The sequence below is a fragment of the Vitis riparia genome, chromosome 1 (assembly GCF_004353265.1).
Source record: "Vitis riparia cultivar Riparia Gloire de Montpellier isolate 1030 chromosome 1, EGFV_Vit.rip_1.0, whole genome shotgun sequence".
Taxonomy (NCBI): domain Eukaryota; kingdom Viridiplantae; phylum Streptophyta; class Magnoliopsida; order Vitales; family Vitaceae; genus Vitis; species Vitis riparia.
In genome coordinates this window covers 17,641,392-17,661,956 of record NC_048431.1, presented here as the reverse complement: position 1 = coordinate 17,661,956, position 20,565 = coordinate 17,641,392, and the positions used below count along the sequence as shown (strand labels likewise).

Here is a 20,565-nt window from a genome sequence, read left to right as displayed (position 1 = left end):
TTTTCTTCCTTCTGATTTTATTTTTATTTCTATGAATTGATGGTTTTGTGAAAACTTTTGTTGTGTGTGTGTTTTTCTCTTTTAAGTGTCAGCAGAGAGTGGCACTTCACATGAATTTGCTCTTGACATGAGAATATTGTATTGGCAGATCGAGTTAGATGAGGATGAAGGCATTTCTATTTTATCAGCCACACTGGCTTGGAGTGACTCTCCCCTTAGTACATTTGAGGAGTCCATTCATTCTTATGAGTTATCTTTGTACCAGGTATTTTGAAGTTGTGATCACTTGTCTGCAGTGTTTTACTTCCCAGTATTTATGTTTTGAATATTTTAGAGATATTAGTTTGAGTGGTCTGAATGTGATCTTATCTAGCACTGCCTGTGAAGAAAAATACCTTGAAGTTGATTTCTGATCTGTTTATATTACTCTTTAAAGGTAAATTTGACCTGCTGGCTGGATGTTTCACTTTCTTTTATACTGTTTGATTATTGCCAATATTTGTGTTAGCAATTTATCTCTCTCTCTCTCTTTATATATATATATATAGAAAAAGCAAAGAAAACATGAAGAACAGGAATGCATGGGTTTTTGGCTCTATATTCTAGGTCATCAAATGAAACGGAAAAACACTCAAGAACAAACACAAAGATCACAATAGGATGTGAAAATTAGGGAATAATTCTGATAAATTATATTGAACTCATTCTAACAATTACAATAAGCCTTTAAATAATATTTGTAAGACAAAAATAAAGGAAGTAACTGAAATAGGGAACTAGAAATAGGAAACAATGATAATTTGAAACTAAGAAAACTAGGAAATCAATCTTAAATAAAATAGTAAAGCAAAAAACTTTAAGTAGGAAACTAATTATGAACTTAAAATAGAAACTAAAGGAAACTAATGGTGAACTTAAAATAGAAACTAATGATGATCATGTACTACATCAATCCCCTCCACTTGAAGAAAACTCGTCCTCGAGTTTTGTCGCTGCAGAGAAAACTAATCCGGAGGAAACTATTCAAAGATATTAGGAACGTTGAAAGTATTGGAAAAGCTCATATCAGCTGGAAGATTAATCTTGTAAGCATTATCGCCAATCTTCCAATAAACCACCAATCTTGAGATGTAATAAGTGCTCCTCCTCATTCTTACCGTAGATGAGAATATCATCAAAATAAACTACCATAATTTTTCCAATAAATAGACAAAGAACCTGATTCATCAACCACATGAATGTGCTTGGTGCACTTGATAGCCCAAATGGCATCACTAGCCATTCATAAAGGTCATCTTTAATCTTGAAAGCCGTTTTCCACTCATTGCCTGGTCAAATATGAATTTGGTGATGGTCACTTTGTAAATCAAGTTTGGTAAACACCACAACAGTTTCTAACTTGTCAAGCATGTCATTAAGACATGGGATGGGGAAGCAATACTTGATCGTTATTTTGTTGATCACGTGACAATCCACACATATACGCCAACAATTGTCCTTCTTTGCGGTGAGTAAAGTTGGGACGGCACATGGACTCATGCTCTCATGAATCAAGCCTTTATCAAGCAACTTGCTATCTTGTCTCTGCAACTCTTTATACTTAGTTGGGCTCATACGATAATGTGGCAAGTTAGGCAAGCTAGCTCTAGGTACTAAATCGATATGGTGTTGAATATTTCGTATGAGAGAGAACTCATTAGGTAATTCATTAGGAGATAAATCAGTAAAATCAACAAGTACCTCTTGAACCTTGGTGGGAATATCAATAGTTGCTTTAGATTGACCCTTAACCATGAATGCTATAACAAAATTCGGCTCCTTGACTTGCTTAAAGAAATTTGAGCATGTTATGCTGGTGAATAGCGGCTTATCTTTCTTAGTAACTGAATTGTTTTCTAACGATTGACATCGTGGCATCAAAACAATCTTCTTGCCAAACCACCAAAAAACGGAAGTATTATCTCGACCCTTATAATTGGCATCAACATCATAGTGCCACGGCCTAGTCAATAAAATATGACAAGTGTCCATGTCACATACGATCTCATCTTTGTAATACTTCTCGATTGACAAAGGAACCTTGCCAACTTATAGTACTTGAACTTCCGAGCCCTTCTTAATCCATGTAATCTTGTATGGAGAAGGATGCTTCTCAATCTTCACATTTAGTGTTTTAACCAAAGTCGTGGAAACAATATTCTTGCTATTGCCATGGTCAATGATCATGTTGTACACTTTATTATGAATGGTGCATTGGGCCAAAATATTTTATGTTGTTGAGAGTCGTCTGACTTCTTTGGGGCATGCAAAAGTCGTTGGACAATGCACACCACTTCTTCTCCCACACCTCCTTCTGCAAACTCTGCACCCTCGTAGATATCTTCTTCAAGAACCTATTCCTCTTCACTGCCACCTTCTTCTGCAAAATTAACAGATCATCCGTTCAGACAATTATTTGAAAGATGGGTTGGCTGGTTGCACTGAAAACATTTTTCAAGGTTTATACGCGCATAAGGGTCATTATTGACTCGTTGTTGCTATTGGTTTCGGCCTTGAGTATTAGATCGAATAGGGGTTTGAGTTCCACTTCGATTCTATGCCGAATTTTGAGTTGAAGGGGCATCTTTATTGTTATTATCGCTATTGATTGAAGTTGTTAACCCTCTTGAAGCAGAAGAAACTTCTTGGGTTGGTTGTTGAAAGTTACTCTAAGTGCGCACCATGGACCCATTTATCTGATTTTCCACTTTCATTGCCAAATTATTGCATCTGTCATGATCTAAACCCCTTGAAGAGCCATTCGATCTTGAATAACCAACTTTAGGCCTTCAATATAACAAACAATTAATTGATCTTTCGTTTTAGAAAAATTTAATTAGGCATTTAATCGATAAAATTTCTCTGTGTATTCGTTCATAGTGCAGTTGGCTTGCTGACATTTTTGATATTGTATAAAACTTGTTCATAATTCGGAAGGAGAAATCGTCTTTGTAACAACTGTTTCATCTTGAGCCAAGTAAGAACACATTGTTTTTGTTGTTGTTGAAGATTATATTGAAGTTGTTCCTACCATGTAGAAGTTCCGCTTTTTAACTTTTATGCCACGAGTTTTACTTGATTTTCTTCTGAAATATTCAAATAGTCGAAAAAGTTTTTGACGATATGGACCTAATCGAGAAAATCTTTAATGTGTAATTGGTCGTCGAAACTCTCTTGGTTATTTTGACCCCGATCGTCAGCCCGATAATTGAAATGAAAATCATCTTCTTCTCTATATGAATAATCAAACCTCTGATGTTGCCTTTGTTGAATATTCCTCCATTGTGGAAATCGAAAATTATCACCATTTCAAAAAGGTGGAAAAAACTCATCTTGTTCATAAAAAACCCTTGCAGCCGCTCATTGAGAGTCGCCACTAGCCTCAAACTTGTTGTTGCCGCTAGTTGGAACCCATTACCGGAAGTCATCGTAGTCATGCCGCCTAGGAGCTCCCCAATTCTGATGCTCATACACCTGTAATGGAAGGGGCTCGAGAAAATCACGATTTGCCACTGGACCCACGTGAGTTGTGTCTCCACCATTGATTTCTAGCCTGATCCGACATTATTTATCGTAGCCGCCCTCCTAGCCAATCGCCACGCTAGTTTCGTCGTCGCTCCATAGGTTCGCGTTTCCCTTTAACAATCGATGCAACCACCATCTACGTGAGGTTGCGAAGAGTTTCGTTGATTCAATCGAGTTGTTGCTGAATTTTTTATACCGTCGTTTGTTGTCGATGGTTTGTTTTCCACTAGAACCGTCGTTAGCCATCATATTGAGGTAAAAATCCTTGCTCTAATACTAATTTTGGTGTAGTGGAAGGTTTGTTTTGGAACGAAACAGAAAAATACTTAAAAACAAATACAAAGATCACAATAGGATCTGAAAATTAGGGAATAATTTTGATAAATTATATTAAACTCATTATAATAATTACAATAAGCCTTTAAATAATGTTTGTAATGTAAAAATAAAAGAAATAACTGAAATAAGAAACTAGAAATAGGAAACGAAGATAATCGGAAATTAGGAAAACTAAGAAATCAATCTTTAAACAAAATATAAAGCAAATAACTTAAAACAGTGAACTAATGATGAACTTAAAATAGAAACTAATGATGATCGTGTGCTACATGATGGTCTCAACTCTATAACTGTTCATTTTGAGGTGATGGCAAACCTCTTTAAGATTATGCTAAATGGCCAAAATCATGGTACCATAATATAATCTATTATTGGAGTTAAAATCTTTTGTAATTGTGCTAGGGATTTTGGTTTGGAATTCCACATGTTCCAATTTCCAAGTAACTGGAGTTTATGTCAACCATGAGTTTACAATCTTGATTTGAGATGATGCACTCCTGTCTAATTTCTAATTTTTTTTTTTTTTAAAGATTTGTATATGATGTTTCATCTATCCACTTTTTTCCTCACTCATCATGTTTATTTATATGTGATGTTTCATCTATCTACTTTCTTCACACTTCTCATGTTTATTTATGATGTTTTATGTCTCTACTTTGTTCCACACTCATTGTTTTCAGGCTCTTCATTCTTTGTCCACCATAGAGAGGTATGACAAATGCATAAGATCTACCCTCAGAAAGTTTGATTTGGTGAAGGATGCAACTTTCAAAATGGTAAAAATTCCACTGCCATACTTGTTAAGGTTATACTGTGGAGATTATTTATTTGTATTTAAAATGCTAATGTTAGTTATGTATCACATACCACTCTTGCGAATGTTGTTTATGTTTAAAATGCTAATTATTAGTTATGTACCAAGCACCAATCATGCTTTTCTAATTTCTTTAGGTAGCCAGGTTGCATCTTGTCTGAATGTATGTCCTTGATAATTGGATTTTGCTACAAAACATATTTTACTGCTTACTATGTATTTCAGGAGAAAAATATGATTCTAGAGAATGCAAGAAAGAAATAAAATGCTAAAACATAAAAATTATGCTCCTGCTATGTCCAGAATTATTTTGGTCATTCCATTTTTTTTTTTTTTTTTGATCAGAAACGAAGAAAAATATATTAAAAGAAGAAAAGATACAAGAGAAGGAAGAGGTACAAGAGAAAGAGAAGAAACAAGAGAAGGATGAGAGGTCCTTCCCACAAAAACAAAAACTGAACAAAAGAGAAAACACCCAACTTTAGAACTTCTAAGCATTACCTAAAGGCTCTCTTATGTCCATTTATTAAAACTTCTAAGCTAGGAGTGCATATATGATATATATTCTCCAGCTTGAGGGGGAGTGTTGAAATTCGGCATTCAAAGTTAGGGTTTTAATTTAGGAAAGTATTTTAGGAATAAAAAAGGAGAGATCATTTAGGATATTTCCTTAGGATTCAGTTTCCTATTTTTTAGGAGAGAATGAAGCTAGATAGATATTTTTTTATTCAGTCATTTGTGTATATATATGTGTATGGTGGGTACCGAATAAATCAATAAAGGAGTTCAGAAATTCTTCATGGTATCAGAGCCAGTTTTCTGAAACCCTAATCCCTTCTGGCCGCCTCTTATTCAGGCCATCATTCATTCCAGCCAAACCTCTCTGGCCATCTCTCAATCCGACCATCTCTCTCTCTGGACATCTCTCATTCTGGCCATTAGTCCTTGTTCTCAGGCCGGTATCTCTGGTTTTCTTCTCTTCTCTATTTCCAGCAACCATATTCGGCTGTCTTTCTCCATGACAAAATACGGAATGACATCATCACAAGTATCCAGCGTCACAGCACCAGAATCAGGGGGCAGTTCTGAAATTCCAAACCTTGGTGGCAGTGATTCCTCTCCTATTCTCATCACAGGACACAAATTAAATGGCCATAACTATTTATAGTGGTCACAATCTGTGTTGCTGTTCATTTGCGGTAAAGGAAAGGATGAGTACCTTACTGGAGAAGCAGCCATGCCAGAAACTACAGAATCAGGTTTCAGGAAGTGGAAGATTGAAAACAGCATGATCATGTCATGGCTTATCAATTCCATGAACAATGACAGGTGAAAATTTTTTGCTGTTTGGGACTGCAAAGGACATATGGGATGTAGCCAAAGAAACTTACTTAAGTTCTGAAAATACTTCAGAACCTTTTCAGGTTGAATCAGCCCTACATGACTTCCGCCAAGGAGAGCAGTCAGTTACTCAGTATTACAACACACTCACAAGGTATTGGCAGCAACTTGACTTATTCGAGACTCACTCATGGAAATGTTCGGATGATGCAGCAACATACAGGCAGATTGTGGAACAAAAGAGACTGTTCAAGTTTTTCCTAGGACTAAACAGAGAATTAGATGATGTTAGAGGCCGAATCATGGGCATTAAACCCCTGCTAAGTCTCAGGAAGGCTTTTTCAGAGGTTAGGCGTGAAGAAAGTAGAAAGAAAGTGATGATGGGATCCAAAGAGCAACCTGCCCCAACATTGGATGCCTCTGCCCTTGCTGTTCGGTCATTTAATAGTAGTGGTGGAGATCGTCAGAAACGGGATAGGCCTTGGTGTGATTATTGTAAGAAACTAGGCCTTATAAGGAGGCTTGCTGGAAGCTTCATGGCAAACCGGCTGATTGGAAACCAAAGCCACGGTTTGACAGAGATGGCAGAGCACACGTGGATGCCAACTCTGAGAGCACATCTATTCCCGAGCCGAGTCCATTCAACAAAGAGCAGATGGAGATGCTACAGAAACTATTAAGCCAAGTTGGCAGTGGCAGTACTACCAGGACAGCCTTCACTGCTAATCGAGAAGGAATGAAGCCGTGGATAGTGGACATAGGTGTTTCTGATCACATGACAGGAGATGTTGCCATTCTTCAAAATTACAAGCCAAGTAATGGTCATTCATCCGTCCATATTGCTAATGGTTCAAAGTAAAAAATTGTCGGGACAGGTTCCATAAAACTTACTAAAGAATTGTATCTTGACTCTGTCCTCCATGTTCCAAACTTGGATTGTAATCTTTTGTCCATTAGCAAATTGGCCCGTGATCTCTAATGTGTTACTAAATTTTATCCAAACTCGTGTGTTTTTCAAGACTTGAAATCGGGGAAGATGATTGGCAGTGCTGAACTGTGTTCCGGGCTCTACCTCCTCCCATGTGGCCGATTCTCAAACCAAGTCTCTCAAGCAAGTTGCGTACAGTCTCAGAGTCTGTTAGAGTCTTTCAATTCTGTGTCAAATTCTAAGGTCAATAAAGATAGTGAGATTATAATGTTACACTATAGCCTTAGTCATCCTAGCTTTGTTTACCTTGCAAAATTGTTTCCCAAATTATTTATCAATAAAAATCCAGTATCTTATCACTGTGAAATTTGTCAGTTTGCAAAGCATACTCGAACAATATATCCTCAAATCCCATACAAACCTTCGACTGTTTTCTCTTTAGTACATAGTGATGTGTGGGGTCCCTCACGGATAAAAAATATTTCTGGCACTCGATGGTTTGTGATATTCGTTGATGATCATACACGGGTAACATGAGTTTTCCTTATGAAAGAAAAGTCAGAGGTCGGACACATTTTTCAAACCTTCAATCTTATGGGTTCAAAATCGATTCAATTCCAAAATTCAGGTCCTCAAGTCAGATAATGCAAAGGAATACTTTACTAGTAGTCTCAGTACCTATCTTCAAAATCACGACATTATCCACATAAGTTCTTGCGTTGACACCCCACAACAAAATGGGGTGGCTGAACGCAAGAATAAACATCTCTTGGAGGTTGCCCGATGCCTTATGTTTTCCTCTAATGTTCCAAACTATTTCTGGGGGGAAGCCATTCTCACAGCTACCTATTTGATTAACCGTATGCCATCCAGAGTGCTTAGCTTTCAATCCCCACGTCAACTTCTCTTAAAAAAATTCCCTCACACCCGTGCAGCCTCTTCTGATTTACCACTCAAAGTATTTGGTTGCACGACATTCGTTCATGTGTATCCTCAAAATCGTAGCAAATTTGCTCCTCGAGCCAATAAGTGCATTTTCCTAGGGTATTCTCCAACCCAAAAAGGGTACAAATGCTATTCTCCAATCAACAAAAGATTTTACACCACCATGGACGTCTCTTTCTTTGAACATGTCTTCTTCTATCCCACATCTCATGTTCAGGGGGAGAGCATGAATGAACATCAAGTTTGGGAGTCTCTTCTTGAGGTTGTACCTTTTTCTCACTCAGAGTCACCAAATCCTTCCCAATCCGCGCCCACTTAGTTGTCCATACCCATGTTGTCATCAGTCCAGCCAGCCTAGCCCACAAATGTTCCTTCTCCCGTGACCATCCAGTCTCCCACGCCTATTCAACCTATAGCCCCACAACTTGCTAATGAGAACTTACAAGTATACATCAGGAGGAGGAAAAGACAGGAATTAGAGCACGGATCACAGCCAACATGTGGCCAATATATTGACTCCATTTCAAGTCTACCTGAAGAGAACATAGGTGAGGATAGGGCTGGAGAGGTGTCAATTCCCAGCATTGATGATTCTCCTCTGTCGATTGCATTGAGGAAGGGTGTTAGGAGATGTACAGATCATCCAATTGGGAATTATGTTACGTATGAAGGGCTATCACCATTTTACAGAGCATTTGCTACTTCTCTTGATGATACTTAAGTTCCGAACACAATACAAGAGGCATTCAAAATTTCAGAATGGAAGAAAGCAGTACAAGATGAGATTGATGCACTTGAGAAGAATGGGACATGGACTATCACAGATTTGCCGGTTGGGAAGAGGCCCGTGGGGTGCAAGTGGATTTTCACCATAAAATACAAAGCAGATGGATCAGTCGAGAGATTCAAGGCTCGTTTGGTAGCTAGAGGGTTTACACAATCCTATGGGATAGACTATCAGGAGACTTTTGCTCTTGTTGCAAAACTGAACACTATCAGGATTCTTCTCTCATTGGCTGTCAATCAAGATTGGTGCTTGCAACAATTGGACATAAAAAATGCGTTTCTAAATGGTGACCTAGAAGAGGAAGTCTACATGGAAATACCACCTGGTTTCGAAGGAAGAATGACAAAAAATCAGGTTTGCAAACTCCAAAAATCCTTGTACGGCCTTAAACAATCTCCCCGAGCCTGGTTTGATAGATTCACAAAGGCAGTCTTGAAGCTAGGCTACAAACAAGGTCAGGCTGATCATACTCTATTTGTCAAGAAGCCTCATGCCGGGAAAATGACCATATTGATAGTCTATGTCGATGATATTATTCTATCTGGGAATGATATGGAGGAATTATAGAATTTGAAGAAGTATTTGTCAGAAGAGTTTGAAGTTAAAGACCTTGAAAATTTGAAATATTTCCTTGGTATGGAAGTGGCTAGATCAAGGAAGGGAATTGTAGTCTCTCAAAGAAAATACATACTCGACCTTCTTAAGGAGACCAGTATGCTTGGATGCAAACCAATTGATACTCCTATGGATAGTCAGAAGAAACTTGGTATCGAGAAAGAGAGTACACTGGTAGACAGGGGGGAGATATCAACGACTCGTCGGGCGCTTGATTTATCTCTCACACACTCGGCCAGATATTGGCTTTGCAGTGAGTGTTGTAAGTCAATTCATGCACAACCCCACTGAGGAACACATGGAAGCAGTCTGCAGGATTCTTAGATATTTAAAAATGACACCAGGGAAAGGTCTATTCTTCAGAAAGACAGAGAATCGTGACACTGAAGTATACTCTGATGCGGATTGGGCAGGAAACATCATTGACAGGCGGTCCACTTTTGGATACTGTTCTTTTGTCTGGGGAAATCTTGTTACCTAGAGGAGTAAGAAGCAATCATTTGTAACCAGAAGTAGTGCAGAAGCTGAGTATAGAGCTCTAGCACAGAGAATCTGTGAAGGGATTTGGATAAAAAGGGTTCTTAGTGAACTGGGACAAACGAGTTCATCACCGATTCTAATGATGTGTGATAATCAGGCAGCTATAAGCATAGCAAAGAATCCCGTGCATCATGACAGGACTAAGCACGTTGAGATTGACAGACACTTCATCACAAAGAAGGTGACTAGTGAGACGGTTAAATTGAACTACGTTCCTACCAAACACCAAACCGTAGACATCCTCACCAAAGCTTTACCTAGGCCTAACTTCGAAGACTTAACTTGCAAGTTGGGATTATATGATATATATTCTCCAGCTTGAGGGGGAGTGTTGAAATTCGGCATTCAAAGTTAGGGTTTTAATTTAGGAAAGTATTTTAGGAATAAAAAAGGAGAGATCATTTAGGATATTTCCTTAGGATTCAGTTTCCTATTTTTTAGGAGAGAATCAACCTAGATAGATATTTTCTTATTCAGTCATTTGTGTATATATATGTGTATGGTGTGTACCGAATAAATCAATAAAGGAGTTCAGAAATTCTTCACTTACATTAGTTCACAATGTGAAGGATTAGCAGTTTGATCAGATTGTTGACTGCAAAAGTTAATTTCATATGACATGTTATGGTGTTTGACAAGTCTAGGATGCTTGTCTACAATCATATAAGGTGTGCTAGGATTTCAATTTTGTTTTTAAGGATTTAAGGAGGAAATGGTGGACTAAAATTATGATGGAAGGGAAAATAAAATAAAATATTATATTAAAAAAAAAAAAGATAAAGAGGAATTAGAGTCTCGTTTGGGTCTTTTAGGAGTCTCACCTAGAAAAAAAACAATAAAATCTCATCTAAAAGAAAAATAATGAATTCTCACTATTGCAAATTATAACTTACACAAAAAACTTAATACCATCAATAGCATTTTACAATAATTAGCCTTATTTATAGGTTTTGGAAAACCTTAAAAACTAAATAAAATCATGACGATAGGAAATGAACCCCTATATAGTAATTTATTAGGACTCTTAATCGTGGAAATCTGACAATTTTGAAATCCCCTCCAATGCACTAAGGGTCATCTCACAACCCCTCAATGGCTCCTAACTCAGCTAAAAGACTCTCTCTATCCCTCCTTAAAAGAGGCTCGTATACTCTTGTAAAAACGTAGCCCATGCCATCCTCACATTTTTCAAATGACATGAAATCGTGAACTCACCCACTTCCATGCCACCACTTTCCAACACCTTATTATCATAGAAGACCAAGATCCCTTTGATAATGCCCCTAACATTCACATCACCCCACTCTAAGAATCTGCCCACTCCAAAGCTTCTCACTCACTCCGACAACATCTTTTTGATTTTGTTTCTTGCAGGCAGACAAAATTCGCCTTTGGCAATCAAATCATAGATTCAATCACCTTTCTTTTAGTCATTTTCCCTTCTCACATTCCGGAATAGAATTCTTAACTTCGTTTTCATACCGATGTGAGCTCCCATCTAACCCTACTGTTTCCACTCCTTTTTCTTAGGCAAATCAAGTTACTTAATAACCTTTGTGATAGGGTTAGGTATGGAAATCCAAAGTGCACATACCTCCCTAGTCAACGAAGAAAAGGGGGGGGGGGGGGGGGGGGGGGGGGGGGGGCAGAGAGAGAGAGGGATGGAGGACCTATAAGATTCTTATAGGGGATTGGAATAGAGAGTTAAAGAGAGAGAGAAACAAAGAGAGAGAGGGAGGGATGAAGGACCTATAAGATTCTTAGTACCAATGAACTTCCCCAACTGATCCAAAATAAAAAAAGAAAAAAATATCAAAAAGCTCTTAGAGCCATCACTACTAACAAAAGCTTATTTGTATGTAGTAATGGTGAATTGTTAACCACTTCTTCCACTATTCCCCAACTTTTGTGGAGCTGTGCTAAAAGTTGTTTTCTATTGTTGGGATCTTATGGGTAGCTCTTCCTATAAGCCATTCTTATTCTCCGGTTAGATTAAATGAGTTCATTTATATCTGTGTTTACATGCATCATAAATAAACCTTTCTATATCAATACTAAGGCACTGATTTTTATGTAAATGGACATCTAATTTTTGTATTAACACTCACCTCATTTAACCTTGGTTGCTTTATATCTTCGTATTGATGAAATGCCTTTTTGTATGTTGTTTTTTGGGTTATTCAGAGTCCATATTAGGCAATTACAATGTTTTAAAAACCATTATGGGTTGGCCGGTACGACTGGTCAAACCATCAAATGGACCTAAATCTGGTTTGGTTCACTTAATTGGGCCATAATAGAATTGAACCTGCATTGAATCAATCCACTCAGCTGTCCAACCGCTAAATCGGCGGACTAACTTGGTTGGTTCATCAATTAAAACACCTTTTTTTTTTTTACAACTCACATCATGGGACCAATTGAAACAATCTTTTTAATTTTTTTCCAAAATTCATACTACTGGCCCAACATTCATGGGCCTAGTAACACCATCCATATAAACTGGTCAATATTCTCATGAATGCCCTTTTATAGTTTGCTTTTGCAGCTTTGGCTTACTGAAATTCTGATGTGGGATTCACTTTTTTAATGCCAAAAGCCATCCACAAGGGAATGGGCGAGATTGAGGCTGAGTCTTTGGTGAGAAAAAGTCAAAAAGTTAGATGCACCAAGTCAACATTCTTTAATTAAAAAACATATATATATGTTTTATAGATATATAATTATGATTTATCAATATGAATAATTATGATTGACCAATATATTATAGGATAATAAATATATGTAAATATATGTAAATAATGTAAATAAAATAATTAATAAAATTGAAAATTATAAAATCTATAGTTATTAAAATTTAACGACTTTAAATAATAAAATCTTATTTTACCTTAATAATTAAAATTTAAAGGTATTTAATAAAATTAGAAATATTAATAATTTAATAAATCTTCTTGTTATCCTTATCATAATTTAAGCTATTAGTATTAATGTTACAGTGATAAAATGCATTTAAAATTTTAATTATTTATATTTTTTTTCGAATATCTTATAATTATTTTTAATATTACTAATATAAATTATATATCGGGATGTTACTGATTTGACAGTGGTTCAACCTTCGATTTGACCATTGAACCATGAATTGGTAACTTTTCTGTTTGCTTTGCCTTGTAATAATTGCTTCACCTCATCTACTACCATCATCATTTCCCCTTCAAACTGGAGACATTTAAAAGAAGCTTTTGGATATCTAGTCATTATTCATGATTGACACGCCCTTCCATTTTTGTAACATAATTTTGTAGGTATACATGAAGGCTTCCTCACTGAGTGAAAAGGGTATTGAGGCTGACCTAATGGAGCTGGTATCTCTCTCTCCTGGGAATTTTTCATCCTTAAAGTTTTAGCTTTCAATTGTGCTTTTGTGGGGAATGCGCTTATTATTTTTTATTAAATCCTTGATTGGAGACTGAATTTCAGCTGACTGTTTTTACTTCCTCTACTTTAAGGAGACTCCATTTTCCTGTCAGTTCTGCATCAGGCTTTCACCCACTGTTACTGCTGCTAGCAACATGGTAAGGAACTTATTTTTTGGTAGTACACTAGTGAATATATGTCTGATATATTTTTCTTATTATAACTTTGAGATTTGATAATTAAATATAGCTAATGTATTGGCTGAAGTTACAATTTCGTGCAGTTCACATTAGACCATTGCTCATGTGCTGAGCAGAGTGCATTTCATACAAAACACAATCCTAATCAGAATCCATAGATAATAAACAGGTTAATTATGCTAATTCCTGAAAGTGCTAAACTAGATGGTCCATCTAGCAAAGCTATTCCTCATAGACTAGTATTTGTTTGGTAAGACAACCATGTAAAAGCATGAACTGCTTTATGTTCAGTTGAATTGGTTTTTTCTGAAAAAGTGATTCTAAAGTTCTTTGGGATATATGTGAGTAAATTTGTGTACTTGGGCCCTTAAAACGAAAATTTAACTTTTGGAACTTTGTTCTTTTGATTGTTAGTTGATTACCCCTGATATTGAATTGATTTCTTTTTCTTCTTTTCCCTCCCTCCAAAGTTAGATTTTTGGATTCCAAATGGTGGAGCTTTAGAGCTTTTTGTTTAAATCAATAGCTCTAGGTCCGAAAGCAATTTCAGGTATGAAATGATGCAGATCAAGGTTTAACTAGGAGATGAAAATAGAAGAACATTAGAATATGGAGTTGGGCAACTGAAACACACACACTCGCACAAAAGGGACTTCCACATGTCATGGATGGACTCCAATTTGATGATATCCCCTCTTTAAGTGAATCTTAGAAAATTGTTCCAAACCAATAACTAGTTAAGCATGTCATCAATCATGGGGTAGGAAATCTCTATTTTTCCGGAATTTTATTTGATGGGCTGATTGCTTATCAACATCTTCAAGCTACCTTCTTCTTTAATACTAGAAGAGTAAGCATAGCAAATGGACTTAATACTCTCTTTAACATATTCTATTTCTAGCAATACGGTAAAAAAAGGCTCATAGCCTCTCTAATGTATATCTTTTCTAGCAACTTATTAACTTGTTCATTTACTTCATGCTTCCTTGGACTTGTTTGATATTACAGACTGTGGGAATGCTAGCTTTTGTTACCGAATCTATGGGATGTTGAATATCTTGCATTGTTGGCAAAATTTGTAGAAGGGTTTTAGGGATCATATCTATTGATGAATCTAATTGAAGATACTAGGGAATTAATTCCCTAATTTCCAAGATTTGATTAAAAATTCTAGGGAATTAATTCCCTGATTTTTGGGATTGTATAGTTGTATAATTCCCCGATTTTCCAGATTGCATAGTTGTATATTACTTATTTTATTTGTAGGGTAAAGGATTTAGGAATTAGTTTACTTTCTTATTTTATGTAATTTAGCTTCCTAATTTTGTAGGATTGTACACCATAAATATTGTATCACTTTGTTAAAAATAAAATGAATAAAAATCATTCTTTTTCACATGATATTATAGTTTGGTCAATGTTTTGAAGTTCTCTTCTAATTTTTCCTAGTGGTCGTCATTACCATCAATTTCTAGTGGCCTTCATTGTGCGCCTTAAGCAGCCTTCATTGTCGTCACCTTTTTTTTTTCCTTAATGACCTTTACAAATGATCTTTCTCTATTTTTCCGTCCACATGTTGAAAATCTTTGAAGATACTGCATTCCAAAACCAACCACCTATCAATAAATATAAAAAAAAAATTCAATTACAACCTATCGGTGAATATCAAAGGTGTTAAGGGCATGATATGCATATTGAACCAAAATTCTGCAAGCTTAAGCTTTTAGAAAAAGTTGGTTGTTCCCCGTGGTATCAAAGCTTGGTTTGGTAGAAGATCTTGTGTTCAAGTCGCCTCTCTGCAATTTGCATAGTTGTTTCTCCATTTGCATATTTGTAAGTCCCAAAAAAGGGTTATTTGCATTTGTTTGCCTCTCTCTCCCTTGTCTGTCTATGTCTCTCCATGTGCAGGTATGAGGCTACACATGAGAGGGTGTTAAGAGTATGATATACATATTAAACCTCAATTATGCAAACTTAAGCTTTTAGGCAAATTGGTTTGTTAACAAAATACTCACCCTCCACTTATTGGTGAACATCAAAAGTATGTTCACCTCATGCAATGCATTTTAGAACCAACCACCTACTAGTGAATGTCAAAACCTTCAATCCTATTTCTTGAGAATTGAAGTGGCTCATTTAAGAACAAAAGTATATTCTTTATCTTCTTAAAGAAATAGGGATGCTTGGATGTAAGCTTGTTGACACACTTATTAAACAAAATTGTAAGCTTGAAGTGGCGTATTTAAGAAACAGTATTTTTATTTCCCAAAAAAAGTATATTCTTGATCTTAAAGAAACCGGGATGCTCGATTGGAAATCTACTGACACACCTATTGAAAGAAATCATAAGCTTGGAGAACCATCAGAAGATGGAGCTATAGATAAGGAGAGTTACTAGAGTCTAGTTGGGAGGTTCATTCATTTCTCTCACACGAGACCTAATATAGCCGACTTAGTGAGTATAGCAAGCTAGTTCATGCATTCCCTTAAAGAGGCTCGCTTGCAGGTTACACAAAATTTTATGATACTTGAAATCCACTCTAGGTAAGCTAATACTCTTCAAAAAAACGAAGTTTTAAGTTTGGAAGCCTACATTGATGTAGATTGGTTAGATTATTAGTAGACCATAAATCAATTTATGAGTATTGTACCAGACATAAGGAATCTATGGACTACCTTGGTTGAAAATAATTCTTGATGATCTTGTAGTTAAGTGGAAAGGGACTAAGAAGTTATATTGCGATAATAAATAAAAAATTACTCATAACCTAGTTTAACATGATCCTACAAAACAAGTTGAAGTGTATCAACACTTTGTCAACGAGAAGTCATATAGTATAATTTGTTGGGGTTTCTTTTGTTTTTAGAGTTCTATTGTTGGGTGTTTTCCTTGGTATTTGTGTAGGAAGGACCTCTCATCCTTCCCTTGGTTTTTTTCTCTTTCTATTGTCTCTTTTTTCTCTCCTGTATTTGTTCTTTTATTAATATAATCTTCTTTGTTTCTGATAAAAAAAAAAAAAAAAAAAAAATTTGTACTCTTATGTTTTAATAGGTGAGCAACTTGCTAATATCCTAGTAAAATGTCTACTGAATCATTCATTTCAAAAGATAATTGGCAAGCTGGGAATGGATAACATTTACTCATCAGCTTGAGGGCTCTTGATGAATTTGATTGAAGATACCATAAAATGCACTCCCTAATTTTCAAGATTTGATTGAAAAAACAATAAATTAATTCCCTGATTTATGGGATTGTGTAGTTGTATAATTCCTTGATTTCTGAGATTGTATGGTTGTATATTTCTTGTTTTATTTGTAGGGTAGAATATTTCTAAGAATTAATCAACTGTATGATTTTGTGTAATTTACTTTCCTAATTTTGTAGGACTTTATACTGTAAATATTATATCATTTTGTTAGAAACGCAATGAATAAAAAAGTCATTTTTTCCAGAATCTCCTTGAACTCCTCTAGTAAAAACCAAAGAACTATAGGATTTGAGGTCTCAAGGGGTTCTTTATCAACCAGAAGATATGCCAATCCAATTTATGCCAATCTCAAATTTTCTCACTGAGAGTAAATTAAATGCTTTTCCTTTCTTAATTTTCCCTTTGCTTGATGCCAAAATAATTTTCCTAGCATCCTTATGAAATGTGTAGGTATTTCCTGCTATCATGTTTCACTTTGTTATCATATTTGGTGGCCTACCAAATATCAGAAGATATGCATCCATGCCAGTACATCTTACCATGCCATATCTATATATTGAGTGCCAAGAGATACGTAACTAAACATCATTTAATTAGGACCTCATATCCTTTGTGGAACCAATAGAATTTGCCTGATCATAGGTGCTGTACCTTCTTTAGCTTGAATTTGTTGACTGTCTCTTTAGTTATGAAGTTGTTGCAATAGCAATTATCTGTGACCAGCTTTCAAACTTTCCCTCTGATGGTGTATGATGTCTTGGTGATTTTATAATGCAGCTAAGCCCTACATTCTCCATTTGAGGGGCAAAAAATTCCTTTCTCATGGTCAGAGTGGGTCCAGTATCTCCACATAATATTGTCATCCTTCTCCTCACCAGTGGCTTCTGCTGTTCATCATAACTTGCCTTTTCTCCTTCTGGCAGAATATACTCTTCATCATCCTAGAATCATGAGCTGCTTTTCTTTGTGGCTGTGGGATTTTCTATAGACAGAATATTTATGGACCGTTCCACAAACTTGAAACTCTCTAGTCATGATCCATTGAATTATGGCCTGCACTTTAGTTGGGATTAATCAAATTGTGCCTTTCCTGGAACAAAACCTATTTGCTACTAAGATTTGCTGTCTTTCTACAATTGCAGACTGCAGCAGGTTTTTCTATGCATTACTTTGGTCAAGTTTAGATTGACTAAAATCCCATCTTCCATTGCTTCTAATTTGTTGAATTATGCCATATTTGGGCTTTGGACGATGCTTGAGAAGTATTCCAGATGTCTTGCTGATTCAAGAAGTCCTATAAACTTTAGCAGATTCAGTGTTGTTTCCTTCCTTGGGTACAACTTGTTCCCAAGGAGTAGCTTTCAAATGACCCATGCTATGGATGAATGCTTCCATCTGCCTTCTAAGGTCAATTATCATGGCTACTATTAGCTCTTGAGCAGCACCCACACTGTTCTAATCTGGGGCTGGGCAGTGTAATGTGGATGATTCCTCCTTGGCATGCTGTAGTCATCCACACAGCAAACCAATCTAAAAAAAGCAATGAATAGATGCTGAGTGAGTTCTCACTAGGAGAGAGGAAACAGTGGAAACGCTAGAATATGGTGCAAAACTCCAACTTTAATAGAATCAAATAAAAGCTTTCCCTTTTTGGTTTCCATACAGATTGCTTACAAATAATGGCCACTAATAAATGTCTCTCCTAGTATAACTCTAGTTACATATGACCCTTCTGCTATAACTTGAACTCCATTGATAACTTTCTTCTTCTTTAATGCAAATTCATAATTCAAACAGACTTGTTAAAAGCTAGTGGAACTCCAAGGTGGTAAGGAAGTGTAATATGGAACAAAAAAAAAAATGCCTGCTCACTGATGCAGCTTGCTGCTAATGTGGCAAATTTCTGTTTTATTTACTTGGGCTAATTGATAGGCTCAGTTAGATTCTTCAGCAACATGGAGTAAATCAACATTATTGGTGCTACTAGGCTAGAATAAAATGGGTGAAGCTCTAGTTAGGCCTTCATTAACTAAAGCCAAGCTTGCATATGCTGGTTTCTTAGTCTCCTGGATGCATTTGTTTTCCCATGAAAAATTCTGCAAAGCAACAAAGATCAGTTGGCTTCATGGTACTGAATATTGGACCCATCAAGAAATCGAAGGATAACATGGTATTTGAAAAGAAAGGGGAAAAAATGTGGAGAATAAAAATGATGAGGTGAATTACTGGAAGGCCTTCTGGTAGCCCAAATATTGGTAAACTCATTAAACATCATTGAGAAGTTTTGAAGATGGTGAAAGAAGAATATTGACCGTGTGCATAAAAGTACGTGAACAAGACTTGAAGGTTCCAAGTGGAGGAGGTTGAAAATGACAAATGATTTTGAAGGAGTGATTTCAAACATTAAATATGCTGCCCTTTACACTGCCTGATGACTTTAGAACTATGACACAAGTTATTTAGTCCAGCTAGATTGGATTGGGTTCCTGCTAGAAATAATAGTGAGATGATGACCATTTCTTTTAGGGGCTTGGGGAGTACTATTAGAGGTAAAGTTCCATGGCAAAGCCCTGTTTTATATTAATCTGGAGAGTCTGGCGACAGAAATATAAAGATCTTTGTGGACAAGTGGAGGACTTTGGAAATGGTATGAGACCTAATTTATTTGTATTCCTCTTTTTGGGCCTCTACTATTATTGTTGTCAAGGGCATTCCTGTCAATGTTATTCAACTTGATTGGAATATGATATGTAGACCAAAACGGTTAAAATAGCAAAGAGAGGAACAATGCTTCAAGTTCTTTTTGTTGTTGTACGAATCCCTAAGGAATGTTGAGTCGCTTTTCTTTGTATTGTCTCTTGTGGTACCCTTTTGATGCATATTGGAGAAGGTTTCTCTACTTTTGTTTTTGATCAGATTCTGTAAATTTGGACAGAATTTCTCATCCTTCACTTGCATTTTTAATCCATTTTAATGAATATGCTTGTTTCTGATAAAACACATTAAATAATGCTTCGAGTGAAATTTCAGCATCTCATTCGCTGAAAATGCTCTACAGGATCATGCTGCTGTCCCTAATTAGATGAGATAAGATTCGTTGGATGATACCACATCCAATATTGTAAAAAAATATAGTATGTGGAAAATGCCCTCAAAAGTCATACTTTTCCCTATAGGAAGATTGTTACTTTGCTTTCTCATAGCCTATGAGCATCATCAAGTTGTTTCTGCTTTCCATAGATGCATTGTTCATCAAGCTTTTAACATCTAAAGTTAACCAGGTTTGTAGTTTAACAATCTTGAAAGAAATACTTTGGTGAATGTTATTATTCAGGCTTATGTCTCTTTTCTGCTATCAGTTGGATCATTCCGGTGAAAGGACTTTTTCTTCACAAGACTATGCTAACATCAATGCCTTGTGGGCATCTCTCATAATTGAAGAATGCACGCGGTTTGGTTTGATGGTGCGATAAATTCTGATAATCCATTCTAACCCTAGTTGGGGTCTGTTTTTCTGATTTTATTCTTCATTCTAGTATTTTTGTGTAGCTCCAGGATCAAGATCATCTCCCCTTGCTATTGCTGCTTCCACTCATCCCCTTACAACTTGTATCGCATGCTTTGATGAACGCTCTCTTGCATTTCATGCTCTTGGTTATGCAAGAGGATCTCATAAACCAGCAGTGGTCATAACATCATCGGGCACTGCAGTATCAAATCTTCTTCCTGCTGTGAGTTTCATTTAATTTTAAGTGTTTATGTTATTAACTCATTTATTAGCTGCAACTATACTTTTTTACTTTGTATGGCTTCTTTTAGTTAATATGCTGACTCCATATTTTCTGCGATTTATGTTTTTTGTT

The 20,565-nt window shown here is 36.2% G+C and overlaps 1 protein-coding gene across 3 annotated transcripts in view; it reads left to right on the top strand.

Annotated features, from left to right (window-relative positions):
* LOC117913286 (protein PHYLLO, chloroplastic) overlaps window positions 1-20,565 on the top strand; it is a 136,308-nt gene that overhangs the window by 15,685 nt on the left and 100,058 nt on the right. For 2 of the 3 annotated variants that reach the window (XM_034828235.1, XM_034828245.1), the window contains 6 exons: window positions 149-265; window positions 4,584-4,679; window positions 13,182-13,241; window positions 13,386-13,451; window positions 20,062-20,166; window positions 20,239-20,433. In XM_034828235.1, coding sequence (XP_034684126.1) covers window positions 149-265; window positions 4,584-4,679; window positions 13,182-13,241; window positions 13,386-13,451; window positions 20,062-20,166; window positions 20,239-20,433 — 639 coding nt within the window. The remainder of the gene's footprint in view (window positions 1-148; window positions 266-4,583; window positions 4,680-13,181; window positions 13,242-13,385; window positions 13,452-20,061; window positions 20,167-20,238; window positions 20,434-20,565) is intronic. The other variant, XM_034828241.1, reaches the window with a different exon arrangement.